At 49.8% G+C, this 15795-nt stretch overlaps 1 protein-coding gene across 6 annotated transcripts in view; it reads left to right on the top strand.

Moving 5' to 3' along the window:
* Positions 1-855: 855 nt before the first annotated feature.
* NRXN2 (neurexin 2) overlaps positions 856-15795 on the top strand; it is a 221523-nt gene continuing 206583 nt past the window's right edge. For all 6 annotated transcript variants that reach the window (XM_038764062.1, XM_038764060.1, XM_038764058.1 and 3 more), the window contains exon 1: positions 856-1552. In XM_038764062.1, coding sequence (XP_038619990.1) covers positions 856-1552 — 697 coding nt within the window. The remainder of the gene's footprint in view (positions 1553-15795) is intronic.

The raw sequence follows: 15795 nt of genomic DNA, 5'->3' as shown, positions 1-15795 counted from the left end.
CTGATTCTCTGTCTCTGACTCTCCCTGTCTCTTTCTGTCTCTGTTTCTTTGTCTCTCTTTATGTCTCTCTCTCTTTCTGTCTCCCTCTCTCCCTCTCTGCCTCTCTCCCTCCTGCCTCTCTCCCTCTGCCTCTCTGCCTCTCTGCCTCTCTCCCTCTCTGCCTCTCTCCCTCTCTGCCTCTCTCCCTCTCTGCCTCTCTGCCTCTCTGCCTCTGTCTCTCTCTGCCTCTGTCTCTGTGATTCTCCCTGTGTGACTCTCCTGGGCACTCTTTGTGACTCTCTGTGACTCCCTCGTGTCTCTCTCTCTGTTCTGTCTCTTTCACTCACTCTGTCTTTCTGTGTCTTTCTGCACCTCTGTGTGTCTCTCTGTTTCTCTCTCTCTCTGACTCTTTCTGTGATTCTGTGACTCTCCCTGACACTCTCTGTGACTCTCTCTTGTCTCTCTCTGTCTCTGTCTCTCTCTGCCTCTCTCTGCTCTGTCTCTGTCACTTGCTCTCTGTGTCTCTGTCTCTGACTCTCTCTTGTGTGTCTCTGTCTCTGACTGTATCTCTCTGTCTCTGTTTCCCCAGGCTGCTGGCCGGAGAGAAGACATCCCCTGGTTGTCCGCCGCCAGGCCCAGCGCGGATCCTGGGAAAGGGGTGCCGCATTCCCCTGCACCCCCTTCTCCTCTCCCGGAGCCTGGTCGCTGCCCCCGGTGCCCCAGCCATGGCTCTGTGACCCCCCTCGTGCGGCCCGGAGCCTGAGGGCGCCGTGGGGCAGTCGCCCACTCCCAGCCCCATGTGCCAGCGGCTCTGAAGCCGGGGGGCCGAGGGGCCGGGGGTCCTGGGGCCGGGGGTCCAGGGGTCCGGTGTCGGGCATGGCGCCCTGGAGCCGTCTGCTGGCCCTGGCCGCCCTGGTGGTGGGCACTGGGGGCCTGGAGTTCGGCGGGGCACCGGGCCAGTGGGCACGCTACGCTGGCTGGACGGGTGCGGCGGGCAGCGGCCAGCTGAGCTTCAGCCTGCGGACCAACGCCAGCCGGGCCCTGCTCCTCTACCTGGACGACGGCGGCGACTGCGACTTCTTGGAGCTGCTACTGGTGGACGGGCGACTCCGCCTGCGGTTCACGCTGTCCTGCGCCGAGCCCGCCACCTTGCACCCGGAGACCCACGTGGCCGACGACCGCTGGCACATGGTGCTGCTGACCCGCGACGCCCGCCGCACCGCCTTGGCGGTGGACGGTGAGGCCCGCGCGGCCGAGGTCCGCTCCAAGCGACGGGAGATGGTGGTGGGCAGCGACCTGTTCGTCGGGGGTGTCCCCCCGGACGTGCGCCTCTCCGCCCTGACCCTCAGCACCGTCAAGTACGAGCCACCCTTCCGCGGCCTGCTGGCCAACCTCAAGCTGGGCGAGAGGCCGCCGGCCCTGCTGGGCAGCCAGGGCCTCAGCGGGGTCGGGGCCGAGCCCCTCTGCGCCAGCCGCAACCCCTGTGCCAACGGCGGGCTCTGCGCCGTGCTGGCCGGAGAGGTCAGCTGCGACTGCAGTCACACCGGCTTCGGCGGAAAGTTCTGCAGCGAAGGTGAGCCGGGGCCGGGGGCCGGGGTCCTCTTCTCCCCCCTACCCCATGCCCACCGGGCCTCCTTGGCTAGGGGTTCCGGCCTGGCAGGGGGGGAGTCCTTCCCGGGGTGGTGCCCTCGAAGGGCCAGAAAGGTGCGAGGTTTCGGTGGGAAGTTTGTGTCAATCGTATTTGAGCGCTTACCGTGTGCAGACTAGACTGTGAGCCCACTGTTGGATAGGGACCATCTCTATATGTTGCCAACTTGTACTTCCCAAGCGCTTAGTACAGTGCTCTGCACACAGTAAGCGCTCAATAAATACGATTGATTGCAGAGCACTGTACTAAGCGTCTGGGAGAGTATTAACAATTAACAGACACATTCCCTGGTCATGGGTTCGAATCCATGCCCCGCCACCTGCCTGTTGTGTGGCCTTGAGCAAGTCACTTCACTTCTCTGGGCCTCAGTCACCTCATCTGTAAAATGGGGATTAAGACTGTGAGCCCCCTGTGGGACAACCTGATCACCTTGTACCCCCTCAGCGCTTAGAACAGTGCTTTGGACATAGTAAGCACTTAACAAATGCCATCATCATTATTATTACTCCCTCCATACTAGTTTTCAGTCGTGTGTGTGTCTGTGTGTTCCTGCACTTACACTCACGGAGGCCAGAAAGGTGGAAGGTTTTGGTGGGAAGTGTGTGTCAATCGTATTTGACCGCTTACTATGTGCAGACTGTACTAAGTGCTTGGGGCAGTACTAACAATCAATCAATCAATCGTATTTATTGAGCGCTTACTATGTGCACAGCACTGTACTAAGCGCTTGGGAAGTACAAATTGGCAACATATAGAGACAGTCCCTACCCAACAGTGGGCTCACAGTCTAAAAGGGGGAGACAGAGAACAAAACCAAACATACTAACAAAGTAAAATAAATAGAGTAGATATGTACAAGTAAAATAAATAAATAAATAGAGTAATAAATATGTACAAACATATATACAATAAACAGACACATTCCCTGCCCTCAACGAGTTTACAGTCTTGTGTGTGTGGGCCCACACCTATACTAATCGATGCCAGAAAGATGGAAGGTTTTGGTGGGAAGTGTGTGTCAATCATATTTGAGTGCTTACCGTGTGCCTAGCATTGTACTAAGAGCTTGGGGGAGTGCTAACAATAAACGGACATATTCCCTGCCCACAAGAGTTTTCAGTCTCGTGGGGTGTGTGTGTGTGTGTGTGTGTGTGTGTGTGTGTGTGTGCGCGCGCGCGCATGCATGTGTGTGTGCACGTACATATCATATTTATAAAGCGCTGTTCTAAGCGTGTGCATGCATGTGTGCACGTACATATCATATTTATAAAGCGCTGTTCCAAGCGCTAGGATGGATACAAGGTGATTGGTTGTCCCATGTGGGGCTCACAGTCTTCATCCCCATTTTACAGATGAGGTCACTGAGGCACAGAGAAGTGAAGTGACTTGCCCAAAGTCACACAGCTGACAAGCAGTGGAGCCGGGAATAGAATAATAATAATAATAATAATGGCATTTGTTAAACCCTTACTATGTGCAAAGCACTGTTCTAAGCGCTGGGGAGGATACAAGGTGATCAGGTTGTCCCACGTGGGGCTCACAGTCTTCATCCCCATTTTACAGATGAGGTAACTGAGGCACAGAGAAGTGAAGTGACTTGCCCAAAGTCACACAGCTGACAAGCGGCGGAGCCGGGATTAGAACCCATGACCTCTAATTTCCAAGCCCGTGCTCTGTCCACTAAGCCACGCTGCTTCTCTAGTGCGCCCTGCGTCCCCATAAGCAGGAAATTGGCCCTTGGGAAGGGGACAGAGAGTCTTGCCATTAGGGATTGACGGCTGGGGAAGAGAAAGTTGTTGCTTTTTTTGGAGGGGGGAGGGTTAATTTTTTTAAAAAAATGGCATATGTTAAGCACTTAGTACGTGCCAGGCATTGTACTAGGCACTGGGGTAGGTACAGGCTAAGCAGGTGGTTCGCAATCTGTGCTCCACATGGGGCTCTCAGTCTTAATCCCGGTCTTTCAGGTGAGTCACAGAGAAATCGAGTGATTTGCCCAAGGTCACACGGCAGAGAAGTGGTGGAGCAGGGATTAGAACTCAGTTCCTTATGGCTCCCAGGCCACACAGTCTATCCACTAGGCCATGCTGCTTTGAAAGGGGGAGTTGCGAGGGGGTGGGACGGAGGGCGGTCTGAGAGCCCGGTCATGCAGAACGGTCATATTTTGGTGTGAGATTGAGGTGGGGGAATTAGAGGCTCCTATTTGGGAGGTGGGCTATTTTTCCAGGGAGACGGAGGTCAGGGAGATGCTTCCGGCCAGGAGGTAGGCTACTCCTGGCCCACGTCATCTCCCGGGCCTGGAATGCCCTCCCTCTGCCCCTCCGCCAAGCTAGCTCTCTTCCTCCCTTCAAGGCCCTACTGAGAGCTCACCTCCTCCAGGAGGCCTTCCCAGACTGAGCCCCTTCCTTCCTCTTCCCCTCGTCCCCCTCTCCACCCCCCCCATTTTACCTCCTTCCCTTCCCCACAGCACCTGTATATATGTATATATGTTTGTACATATTTATTACTCTATTTATTTTACTTGTACATATCTATTCTATTTATTTTATTTTGTTAGTATGTTTGGTTTTGTTCTCTGTCTCCCCCTTTTAGACTGTGAGCCCACTGCTGGGTAGGGACTGTCTCTATATGTTGCCAACTTGTACTTCCCAAGCGCTTAGTACAGGGCTCTGCACACAGTAAGCACTCAATAAATATGATTGATGATGATGATTTTGAACTGAACATTGAGGTGGGGGGCATTAGGGGAAAGGCCAGGGGAGGTTAGAGGCTCCTATCTGGGAGGAGGACTATTTTGATGGGGAGATTGAAGTGGTGGGTTGCGGGAGAGGGGGAGGTTGAGGTGGGAGGAGCCAGAAGTTTCTAGCAGGGAGCTGGACTATCTTGGGTTGCGTATGTTTGTTGTTTTTTTTTTTTGTGTGTGTAATAATAATAACAATAATAATAATAATAATAATGGCATTTATTAAAGTGCTTACTCTGTGCAAAGCACTGTTCTAAGTGCTGGGAAGGCTACAAGGTGATCAGGGTTGTCCCATGGGGGACTCACAGTCTTAATCCCCATTTTACAGATGAGGTAACTGAGGCCCAGAGAAGTGAAGTGACTTGCCCAAAGTCACACAGCTGACAATTCGTGGAGCTGGGATTCGAACCCATGACCTCTGACTCCAAAGCCCGTGCTCTTTCCACTGAGCCACGCTGCTTCTCGGGGAGGGGGGACGATGAGGCTCCTAGCTGGGAAATGGACTATTTTGGTGGGGAGATTGAGGTAGGAGAGGGTAGAGGTTTCCAGCTGGGAGGTGGACTATTTTGGTGGGGAGATTCATTCATTCATTCAATCGGATTTATTGAGCGCTTACTCTGTGCAGGGCACTGTACTAAGCGCTTGGGAAGTACAAGTTGGCAATATAGAGGGACGGTCCCTACCCAACAGTGGGCTCACAGTCTAGAAGGTGGGGTGGGGGAGGGGGTTAGAAGCTTCCTGGTAGGTGGACTATTTTGGTGGGGAGATTGGCATGGGACAACCTGATCACTTTGTATCCTCCCCAGCGCTTAGAACAGTGCTTTGCACATAGTAAGCGCTTAGTAAATGCTATTATTATTATTATTATTATTATTATTATTATTATTGGCGTGTGGAAGGGGGTTAGAAGCTTCCAGCTGGGAGGTGGACTGTTTTGGTGGGGCGTGAGGGGCAGCGGACGGAGGAAGTGGGAGCATTTTTGAGGGCTGGAGGGAAAGGGGAACTTCTTCAGCAGGTGTCAGGGAGGGGGGACTCGCTCCGAAGTTGGGGGGGACGCTGCTGTAGGAGATGCAACACTTTGGCAAGGGAAACGTGGCCGGGCGGGAGAGAGGATTGGCCTTGTGGCAGGCTGGTGTCAGGGTTGGATGGAGAAGAAGCCCAGAAACCCCTCCAACACTGTGGACTCTTGGAGTGGGCTCCAGTTTGGGGGGGTCCCAGGGCTTTGTTCTCCGTGACTGCAGGTTCCTTTCTGTGCAGGTATGAGATGCCTGGGTGCTTACCTTGAGTGGGGCTCAGCTACACACACGTTTGTTTGTGAGTAGGGTAGGGAAAGGTTGTCTGGATAAGGACACTCCTCACCCTGGGCTTCAAGGCTGTCCATCCCCTCGCCCCCTCCTACCTCACCTCCCTTCTCTCCTTCTACAGCCCAGCCCACACCCTCCGCTCCTCCACCGCTGATCTCCTCCCCGTACCTCGTTCTCGCCTGTTCCACCATCGACTCCCGGCCCATGTCATCCCACGGGCCTGGAATGCCCTCCTTCTGCCCATCCGCCAAGCTAGCTCTCTTCCTCCCTTCAAGGCCCTACTGAGCTCATCTCCTCCAGGAGGCCTTCCCAGACAGAGCCCCTTCCTTCCTCTCCCCGTCGTCCCCCTCTCCATCCCCCCATCTTACCTCCTTCCCTTCCCCACAGCACCTGTATATATGTATGTATGTTTGTACATATTTGTTACTCTATTTATTTATTTATTTATTTTACTTGTACATATCTATTCTATTTATTTTATTTTGTTAGTATGTTTGGTTTTGTTCTCTGTCTCCCCCTTTTAGACTGTGAGCCGACTGTTGGGTAGGGACTGTCTCTATATGTTGCCAACTTGTACTTCCCAAGCGCTTAGTACAGTGCTCTGCACAAAGTAAGCGCTCAATAAATACGATTGATTGATTGACACAAAACCGGTTCTGGGACATGTGTGTACGCAAGAGATTCAAATGGGGGTTCAAAACCTGTTCTCCTCTCTTTGATTGGGGGCCTCATGTGGGACAGGGACTGTGTCCCATCTGCTTAACTTGATATTTACCAGCGTGGCTCAGTGGAAAGAGCACAGGCTTTGGAATCAGAGGTCGTGGGTTCAAATCCCGGCTCCGCCAATTGTCAACTGTGTGACTTTGGGCAAGTCGCTTCACTTCTCTGTGCCTCGGTGACCTCATCTGTAAAATGGGGATGAAGACTGTGAGCCCCAAGTGGGACAACCTGATCACCTTGTAACCTCCCTAGGGCTTAGAACAGTGCTCTGCACATAGTAAGCGCTTAATAAATGCCATTATTATTATTATTAAGGCAGCCTACGGAACTGCGTGTGTCTGTGCGGGATGAAAACCCATGCTGTGTGGCAGTTACTGGTGGTGGGATGGCTGTGAAGGTGGTGTGTCTCTACTCAGGGCTATGAATATTCAGATGATTTGACACCTTCACACCTTTTCTCCCAGGAGTTCAGGTGTTCTGCAAACTGTGAATCTGCCCCTGTGTGTAGCTGTTTGTCTCTGTCTATTGGAAGGGTGGCTGTGTCTATAATGATACCTAGAAACATAGAGGCGACAACGCAGTGTGTTTCAGATCATTGAAATCCTGTTCCTGGAATGCAGAGATTTTCTTCCCCTCTATACTGTGAGCTCTTTGTGGGCAGGGATGTGCCTGTTGTTATACTGTACTCTCCCGAACGCTTAGTACAGTGATTTGCACATAGTAAGCGCTCAGTAAGTACAATTGAATGAATAGGTAGCGGGGAGAAGGGATTTATTCATCTCATTCATTCATTCAATCTTCTAGACTGTGAGCCCGTTGTTGGGTAGGGACCGTCTCTATATGTTGCTAACTAGTACTTCCCAAGCGCTTAGCACAGTGCTTTGCACACAGTAAGCGCTCAATAAATACGATTGAGTGCAAAACGCTGTACAAATCTCTTGGAAGAGTACGATATAGCAGTCAACAAATACATTCCCTGCCCACAGTCTAAAGGGTTTGTAGACTGTGTTCTAGAGGGTCTCTGGTTTATTAGCTGGGAAATAGGCACAGAGAGGTTAAGTAGCTTATTGAATGTCACATAGTTCCCAAGCGCTTAGCACAGTGCTCTGCACACAGTAAGCCTCAATAAATATGATTGAATGCAAAACACTGTACAAATCTCTTGGAAGAGTACAATATAGCAGTCAACAAACACATTCCCTGCCCACAGTCTAAAGGGTTTGTAGACTGTGTTTTAGAGGGTCTCTGGTTTACTAGCTGGGAAACAGGCACAGAGAGGTTAAGTAGTTTATTGAATGTCACACAGCCAGCCCGAGGGCTAGTTGGGACCTAGCAATAAGGGTTACAGGGGAAAAGTAGCATGGCCTAGTGGAAAGAATTTGGGCTTGGGAGGCTGAGGACCTGGGATCTAACCCCAGTTCCACCCCTGGTCTGCTGTGTGACTTTGGGCAAATTGCTTAATTTCTCTGTGCCTCATCTGCAAAACGGGGATTGAAAGGGTGAGTCCCACGTGGGACACTGACTGTGTCCGACCCGATGAGCTTGTAACTACCCCAGCGCTTAGTACAGTGCCTGGCATATAGTAAGCACTAAACAAATACCATTTAAGGGGGGAAAAAGGTCCCTTACTTCCCCTTCAGGGACAGGACAAGGTCGCATTACTGAGAGGAAGCATGGCGTAGTGGAAAGAGCACGGGCTTGGGAGTCAGAGGTCGTGGGTTCTAATCCCACCACTTAACTTCTCTGTGCCTCAGTTGCCTCATCTCTAAAATGGGGATGAAGACTGTGAGCCCCACATGGAATGATCAGATTACCTTGTGTCTACTCCAGTGCTAAGAGCAGTGCTCGGCACGTAGTAAGCACTTAACAAATACTATTATTATTAATTATTAACAACGACAATTTCCACAGGTGACCTTCCCTGGGGTTCAGCCCCTCTCATTCATTCATTTATTCGATTGTATTAAGTGCTTACTGTATGCAGAGCACTGTACTAAGCTCTTAGGAAAGCCCGTTGTTGGGTAGGGACCGTCTCTACATGTTGCCAACTTGTACATCCCAAGTGCTTAGTACAGTGCTCTGCACACAGTAAGTGCTCAATAAATATGATTGAATGAAAGTACAAGGCCGCAATAAAGACTGATAATCCCTGCTCACAGTCTGGGGGGAGAAGACAGACCAATACAAATAAACAGACATCAATACAAATAAATAAAATGACAGATATATACAGTGAGCCCACTGTTGGGTAGGGACTGTCTCTGTATGTTGCCAACTTGTACTTCCCAAGCGCTTAGTACAGTGCTCTGCACACAGTAAGTGCTCAATAAATACGATTGATGATGATGATAAGTGCTGTGGGGCTGGGAAGGGGGAGAGCAAAGGGAGCAAATCAGGGTGATGCAAAAGGGAATGGGAGATGAGGAAAAGTGGGGCATGGCTGGGAAGGTCTCATGGAGGAGATGGGCCTTCAGCGAAGCAGTGTGGCTTAGTGGAAAGAGCATGGGCTTTGGAGTCAGAGGTCATGGGTTCAAATCCCAGATCTGCCAATTGTCGGCTGTGTGACTTTGGGCAAGTCACTTAACTTCTCTGGGCCTCAGTTACCTCATCTGTAAAATGGGGATTAAGACTGTGAGCTCCCTGTGGGACAACCTGATCACCTTGTAACCTCCCCAGCGCTTAGAACAGTTCTTTGCACATAGTAAGCGCTTAATAAATGCCATCATTATTATTATTATTGCATGAGACTAGGACTGGGGGTGTGTGTGGGGGGGGAAGTTGCAGGATGAGTCCAAGGGGAAGAATTCAGGATGCTATTGCTCTCTTCACCCCCAAGTTCTCCCCTTCCCACCTCCCTGGGGGGAAGCGTTCTCTAGACTATAAGTTTGTTGTGGGCAGGGAATATGTGTTATACTGTTGCAATAATAATAATAATAATGATAGGATTTATTAAGTGCTTACTATGTGCAAAGTACTGTTCTAAGCACTGGGGAGGTTACAAGGTGATCAGGTTGTCCCGCGGGGGTGCTCACCGTCTTAATCCCCATTTTCCAGATGAGGGAACTGAGGCCCAGAGAAGTGAAGTGACTTGCCCAAAGCCACACAGCTGATAGTTGGCGGAGCCGGGATTAGAACCCACAACCTCTGACTTCAAAGCCCGGGCTCTTTCCACTGAGCCATGCTGCTTCCCTACTCCCTCAAGTGCTTAATGCAGTGCTCTGCACACAGTATGCTCTCAGTAAATACGATCGACTGACTGAAGAGCGTTCATGAGAAGGGAGGGGAAATGCTCTTTCAGCCTACTCTAATAATAGTAATAATAATAATAGTACTTGTTAAGCCCTTACTATGTGCTAAGCACTGTTCTAAATACTGGGGTAGATAAAATTAATCAAGTCAGATGCAGTCCTTGTCCCACATGGGGCTCACACTCTCAGTCCCATTTTACAGATGAGGTAACTGAGGCCCAGAGAAGTGAAATGACTTGTCCAAGGTCACACAGCAGACAAGTGGCAGAGCTGGGATCAGGACCTTCTGGCTCCCAGGCCTGCGCTCTGTCACCACCCCGACATACCCAAGAAATAGTGACCGTGGTATATCCTTAAACTCTACTGCTTCCCCGAGATGCAATTTATTTTAATGCCTGTCTGCCCTCCTAGACTGCAAGCTCCCAGCGCTTAGAACAGTGCTTTGCACATAGTAAGTGCTTAATAAATGCCATTATCATTATTATTGAGGGCAGGTACTGGTTCATTCATTCATTCATTCAATTGATTTATTGAGCGCTTACTTTGTGCAGAGCACTGTACCAAGTGCTTGGGAAGTACAAGTCAGTAACATATAGAGATGGTCCCTACCCAACAACTGGCTCACAGTCTAGAAGGGGGAGACAAGACAACAAAACAAAACATGTAGACAGGTGTCAAAATCATCAGAACAAATAGAATTAAAGTTGTATGCACATCATTAACAAAATAAATAGAATAGTAAATATGTACAAGTAAAATAGAGTAATAAATCTGTACAAATATATACAAGCGCTGTGGGGAGGGGATGGAGGTAGGGTGGGAGGGATGGGGAAGAGGAGAAGAAAAAGGGGGCTCAGTCTGGGAAGGCCTCCTGGAGGAGGTGAGCTCTCAATATTCATTCATTCAGTTGTATTTATTGAGCGCTTACTGTGTGCAGAGCACTGTACTAAGCAATTGGGAAGTACAAGTTGGCAACGTATAGAGACGGTCCCTACCCAACAGAGGGCTCACAGGCTAGAAGGGGGAGACAGACAGCAAAACAAAACACACTAACAGGATAAAATAAATAGAATAAATATGTACAAATAAAATAGAGTAATAAGACATACAAACATATATACATATACACACGTGCTGTGGGGAGGGGAAGGAGGTAAGGTGGGGGGGATGGGGAGGGGAAGGAGGTAAGGTGGGGAAGGGGAGGAGGGGGAGAGGAAGGAGAGGGCTCAGTCTGAGAAGGCCTCCTGGAGGAGGTGAGCTCTCAGTAGGGCTTTGAAGGGAGGAAGAGAGCTAGCTTGGCGGATGTGCGGAGGGAGGGCATTCCAGGCCAGGGGGAGGACGTGGGCCAGGGGTGGATGGCGGGACAGGTGAGAACGAGGCACGGTGAGGAGATTAGTGGCAGAGGAGCGGAGGGTGCAGGCTGGGCTGGAGAAGGAGAGAAGGGAGGTGAGGTAGGAGGGGGCAAGATGATGGACAGCCTTGAAGCCGAGGGTGAGGACTTTTTTCCTGATGCGTAGGTTGATTGGTAGCCACTGGAGATTTTTGAGGAGGGGAGTAACATGCCCAGAGCATTTCTGCACAAAGACGATCCGAGCAGCGGCGTGAAGTATGGGTTGAAGTGGGGAGAGACAGGAGGATGGGAAATCGGAGAGGAGGCTGATGCAGTAATCCAGTCGGGATAGGATGAGAGATTGAACGAGCAGGGTAGCGGTTTGGATGGAGAGGAAAGGGCGGATCTTGGCAATGTTGTGTAGGTGAGACCAGCAGGTTTTGGTGATGGATTGGATTTGAGGGGTGAATGAGAGAGCGGAGTCGAGAATGACACCAAGGTTGTGGGCTTGTGAAACGGGAAGGATGGTAGTGCCATCAACAGTAATGGGAAAGTCAGGGAGAGGGCAGGGTTTGGGAGGGAAGATAAGGAGTTCAGTCTTGGACATGTTGAGTTTTAGATGGTGGGCAGACATCCAGATGGAGATGTCCTGAAAGCAGGAGGAGATGCAAGCCTGGGGGGAGGGAGAGAGAGCAGGGGCAGAGATGTAGATTTGGGTGTCATCAGCGTAGAGATGATAGTTGAAGCCGTGGGAGCCAATGAGTTCACCAAGGGAGTGAGTGTAGATAGAGAACAGAAGGGGACTGAGAACTGACCCTTGAGGAACCCTTACAGTAAGGGGATGGGAGGGAGAGGAGGAGCCCGCAAAAGAGACTGAGAATGAACGGCTGGAGAGATGAGGGGAGCCAGGAGAGGACAGAGTCTGTGAAGCCAAGTTTGGATAGCGTGTTGAGGAGAAGGGGGTGGTCCACAGTGTCCAAGGCAGCTGAGAGGTCGAGGAGGATTGGAAGAGAGTCAGAGCCGTTGGATTTGGCAAGCAGGAGGTCATCGGTGACCTTTGAGAGGGCAGTTTCCGTGGAATGTAGGGGACAGAAGCCAGATTGGAGGGGGTCGAGGAGAGAGTTGGCATTGAGGAATTCGAGGCAGCGCGTGTAGATGACTCAGGGCATTGGTGTCTAGCAACACTACCTATTGTACTTTCCCAAGCACCTGGTACAATGTTCTTCTCTCAAATGTCATTGAGCAAAGGACAGGTGTTGGGAAAGGGTTAAATTGTGGTACTAAGTGCTTACTATGTGCCAAGCACTGTACTAAACCCTGAGGTGGATGGGTGATAATCAGGTCAGACACAGTCCCTGGTCCACACGAGGTTCCGGTCTGAGGAGAGCAGGCCTCGAATCCCTGTTTTACAGATGAGGAAACTGAGGCGTGGTGAAATGACTTGCCCAAGCTCATACAGCAAGCAAACGGTAGAGCTAGGATGAGAACCAAGGTCCTCTGGCTCCCAGGCTCCTTCCACCAAGACACACATCGTCTCACTGTCATAACTACATATGTAGTTATGTAGTCTTGTACATATTTACTATTCTATTTTGTTAATGATGTGCAACTAGCTTTATTTCTATTTATTCTGATGACTTGACACCTGTCCACATGTTTTGTTTTGTTGTCTGTCTCCCCCTTCTAGACTGTGAGCCCATCGTTGGGCAGGGACCGTCTCTATATGTTGCCAACTTGTACTTCCCAAGTGCTTTGTACAGTGCTCTGCATACAGTAAGCGCTCAATAAATATGATTGAATGAATAACTAGGAGTCAAGCTATAGATGCCAAAGTGTCCTGACCCAGCCCTCCGCCTCCCAAGGGGCCCTACAGCTTGGAATCACCTTATAGAGAAGCAGCATGGCTCAGTGGAAAGAGCACGGGCTTTGGAGTCAGAGGTCATGGGTTCGAATTCCGACTCTTCCACATGTCTGCTGTGTGACCTGGGGCAAGTCAGTTAACTTCTCTGAGCCTCAGTTACCTCGTCTGTAAAATGGGGATTAAGACTGTGAGCCCCACGTGGGACAACCTGATCACCTTGTATCCCCCCAGCGCTTAGAACAGTGCTCTGCACATAGTAAGTGCTTAACAAATGCTATTATGACTATTATTATAGCACGGAGTCACGCTCTGGGATTCATGATCCTCTTGCCCCCGGCTGGAAGGCGTGTGTGATCATGTGACACCCAGCCAGGTGTGTTTGTGTGTAGCAAGAACTGCGTGGGTATATGAGGGGTGTCTGTGTGCAGAGCTGTACATGAAGAGTATAGCTCTCTAGCTAGAGATAACAATGACAAGGATATCCACACTGACATCGCTTCCTCCTCCTCCTCCCTCACTGCTCAACTCTCTCCGCTCCAACCTTCCCAGCCTCCGTGCCGGGAGCGCCTTCCCTCTCCCTTGTCTCTTGCGGTGGGAGGGGGCTGTAGCCGGGAAACTGAGGCTCCGAAAGAGGGAGAAAGGACCCGACCAAGGTCATGGAGTTTGGTTTGGTGCCCAGGAGTATGGAAGAGGCTGGAATACGGGGGGTTGGAGGGAGGTGGTGGCTAGTCTCCCAAAGAGAAGCAGCGTGGTTTAGTGGAAAGAGGCTTGGGGGTCAGAAAACGTGGGTTCTAATCCCAGCTCCGCCATATATCTGCTGTGTGATCTTGGGCAAGCCACTTAACTTCTCTGCACCTCAATTACCTCATCTGTAAAATGGGTATTAATAATAATAATGATGGCATTTGTTAAGCACTTACCATGTGCAAAGCACTATTCTAAGCTCTCCAAGGGAATAATAATAATGATGGCATTTGTAAAGTGCTTACTATGTGCAAAGCACTATTCTAAGCTCTCCAAGGGAATAATTATAATGATGGCATTTGTAAAGTGCTTACTATGTGCAAAGCACTATTCTAAGCTCTTGGAGGGGGATATAAGGTTATTAGGTTGTACCATGTGGGTCTTACAGTCTTAATCCCCATTTTACAGATGAGGTAACTGAGGTACAGAGAAGTTACATGACTTGCCCAAAGTCACACAGCAGACAAGTGGTGGAGTAGTATTAGAACCCATGACCTCTGACTCCCAAGCCTAGGCTCTTTCCACTGAGCCATGTAAGACTGTGAGCCCCACATGGGACAACCTGATTTATCTTAGAACAGTTCTTAGCACGTGGTAAGCACTTATCAAATACCATAATAATAATTATTATTCCCACCGATAAGGACAGAAATTAAACAGTTGATAGATGGGAGAGGGGTCCAGCTGGGAGAAAGACAGGTATCTAAAACACGTGGTGTTCCTGATTCATTCATTCATTCGCATTTATTGAGAGCTTACTGTGTGCAGAGCACTGTACTAAGCACTTGGGAAGTTGGCAAGAGACAGAGACGGTCCCTACCCAACAGTGGGCTCACAGTCTAGAAGGGGGAGACAGACAACAAAACGAAACATATTAACAAAATAAAATAAATAGAATAGTAAATACGTACAAGTAAAGTAAATAAATAGAGTAATAAGGCATGTGGGGCTGTGCCCACCCCCCGCCCCAAGGAAACCAGAACACCTGCCAATGGAAAACCCATGGTAGAGTCTGTGCCCCTGGAACAGGCACTATGATTTCTTCCGACAGCGGGCTGTCCAGATAAACGTTTCCAAATTCCCTAGCACTGTTTGGGCCCGAAAGAGATAGCAGAATCACATGATTCTTGAGGGCATGTGTGCCAGACTTGGAAGACTACACACAAAAGCCCATGCAAGAGATGAATGAGAGGGAGTGTATCTACCCCAGAGCTTAGTACAGTGCCTGGCACATAGTAAGCACTTAACAAATACCGTCATCTTTATTATTATGTTGATGGGCAAAAAACAGCATGAGGATGTGATTCTGGTGTTTGAGGAGGTTGGGATGCCTATAGACACAGGATGCACTTCCCAAGCGCTTAGTACAGTGCTCTGCACACAATAAACGCTCAATAAATACGATTTAATAATAATAATGGCATTTGTTAAGCACTTACTATGTGAAAAGCACTGTTCTAAGCGCTGGGGAAGATACAAGGTGATTAGGTTGTCCCACATGGGGCTCACAGTCTTCATTCCCATTTTACAGATGAGGTAACTGAGGCACGGAGAAGTGAAGTGACTTGCCCAAAGTCACACAGCTGACGGATTAGCGGCGGATTAGAATCCATGATCTCTGACTCCCAAGCCTGGGCTCTTTCAATGAATGAATGAGGACACTGGTGAAATGGAGCTTGTGGTTAGAAACAGAATTGTGTGTGTGTGTGTGTGTGTGTGTGTGTGTGTAGATACTGATGAGCGTGAGAGAGACATTTGTTTATGGAGATCCATCTGTGTGTACTCAGCTCTGGGTGAGTGTGAATTGTGTGCGTGTGTGTCCTTTGGGGCCTGTGCATGTTATTTGCTCAACCGAGGCAGAAGTGTACATGTTAGAAACAGACTGTATTTATGTATAAAGAGTGTGAGCTGGGTGTGTGACTGTGTGTGTGTGTGTGTGTGTGTGTGTGTGTCCAAAGAAAGATACTGTTTCTGAGGCACAGAAATTTCCCATATATCAACTGTTTCTCAATCAATGGTATTTATTAAGTGCTTATTGTGTACAGAGCGCTGTACTAAGCTCATCATCATCATCATCAATCGTATTTATTGAGCGCTTACTATGTGCAGAGCACTGTACTAAGCGCTTGGGAAGTACAAATTGGCAACATATAGAGACAGTCCCTACCCAACAGTGGGCTCACAGTCTAAAAGGGGGAGACAGAGAACAAAACCAAACATA

The sequence above is a fragment of the Tachyglossus aculeatus genome, chromosome 22 (genome assembly GCF_015852505.1).
Source record: "Tachyglossus aculeatus isolate mTacAcu1 chromosome 22, mTacAcu1.pri, whole genome shotgun sequence".
Classification (NCBI taxonomy): Eukaryota; Metazoa; Chordata; class Mammalia; order Monotremata; family Tachyglossidae; genus Tachyglossus; species Tachyglossus aculeatus.
The sequence above is the reverse complement of the archived record's forward strand: the minus strand, read 5'-3'. Positions and strand labels throughout refer to the sequence as shown.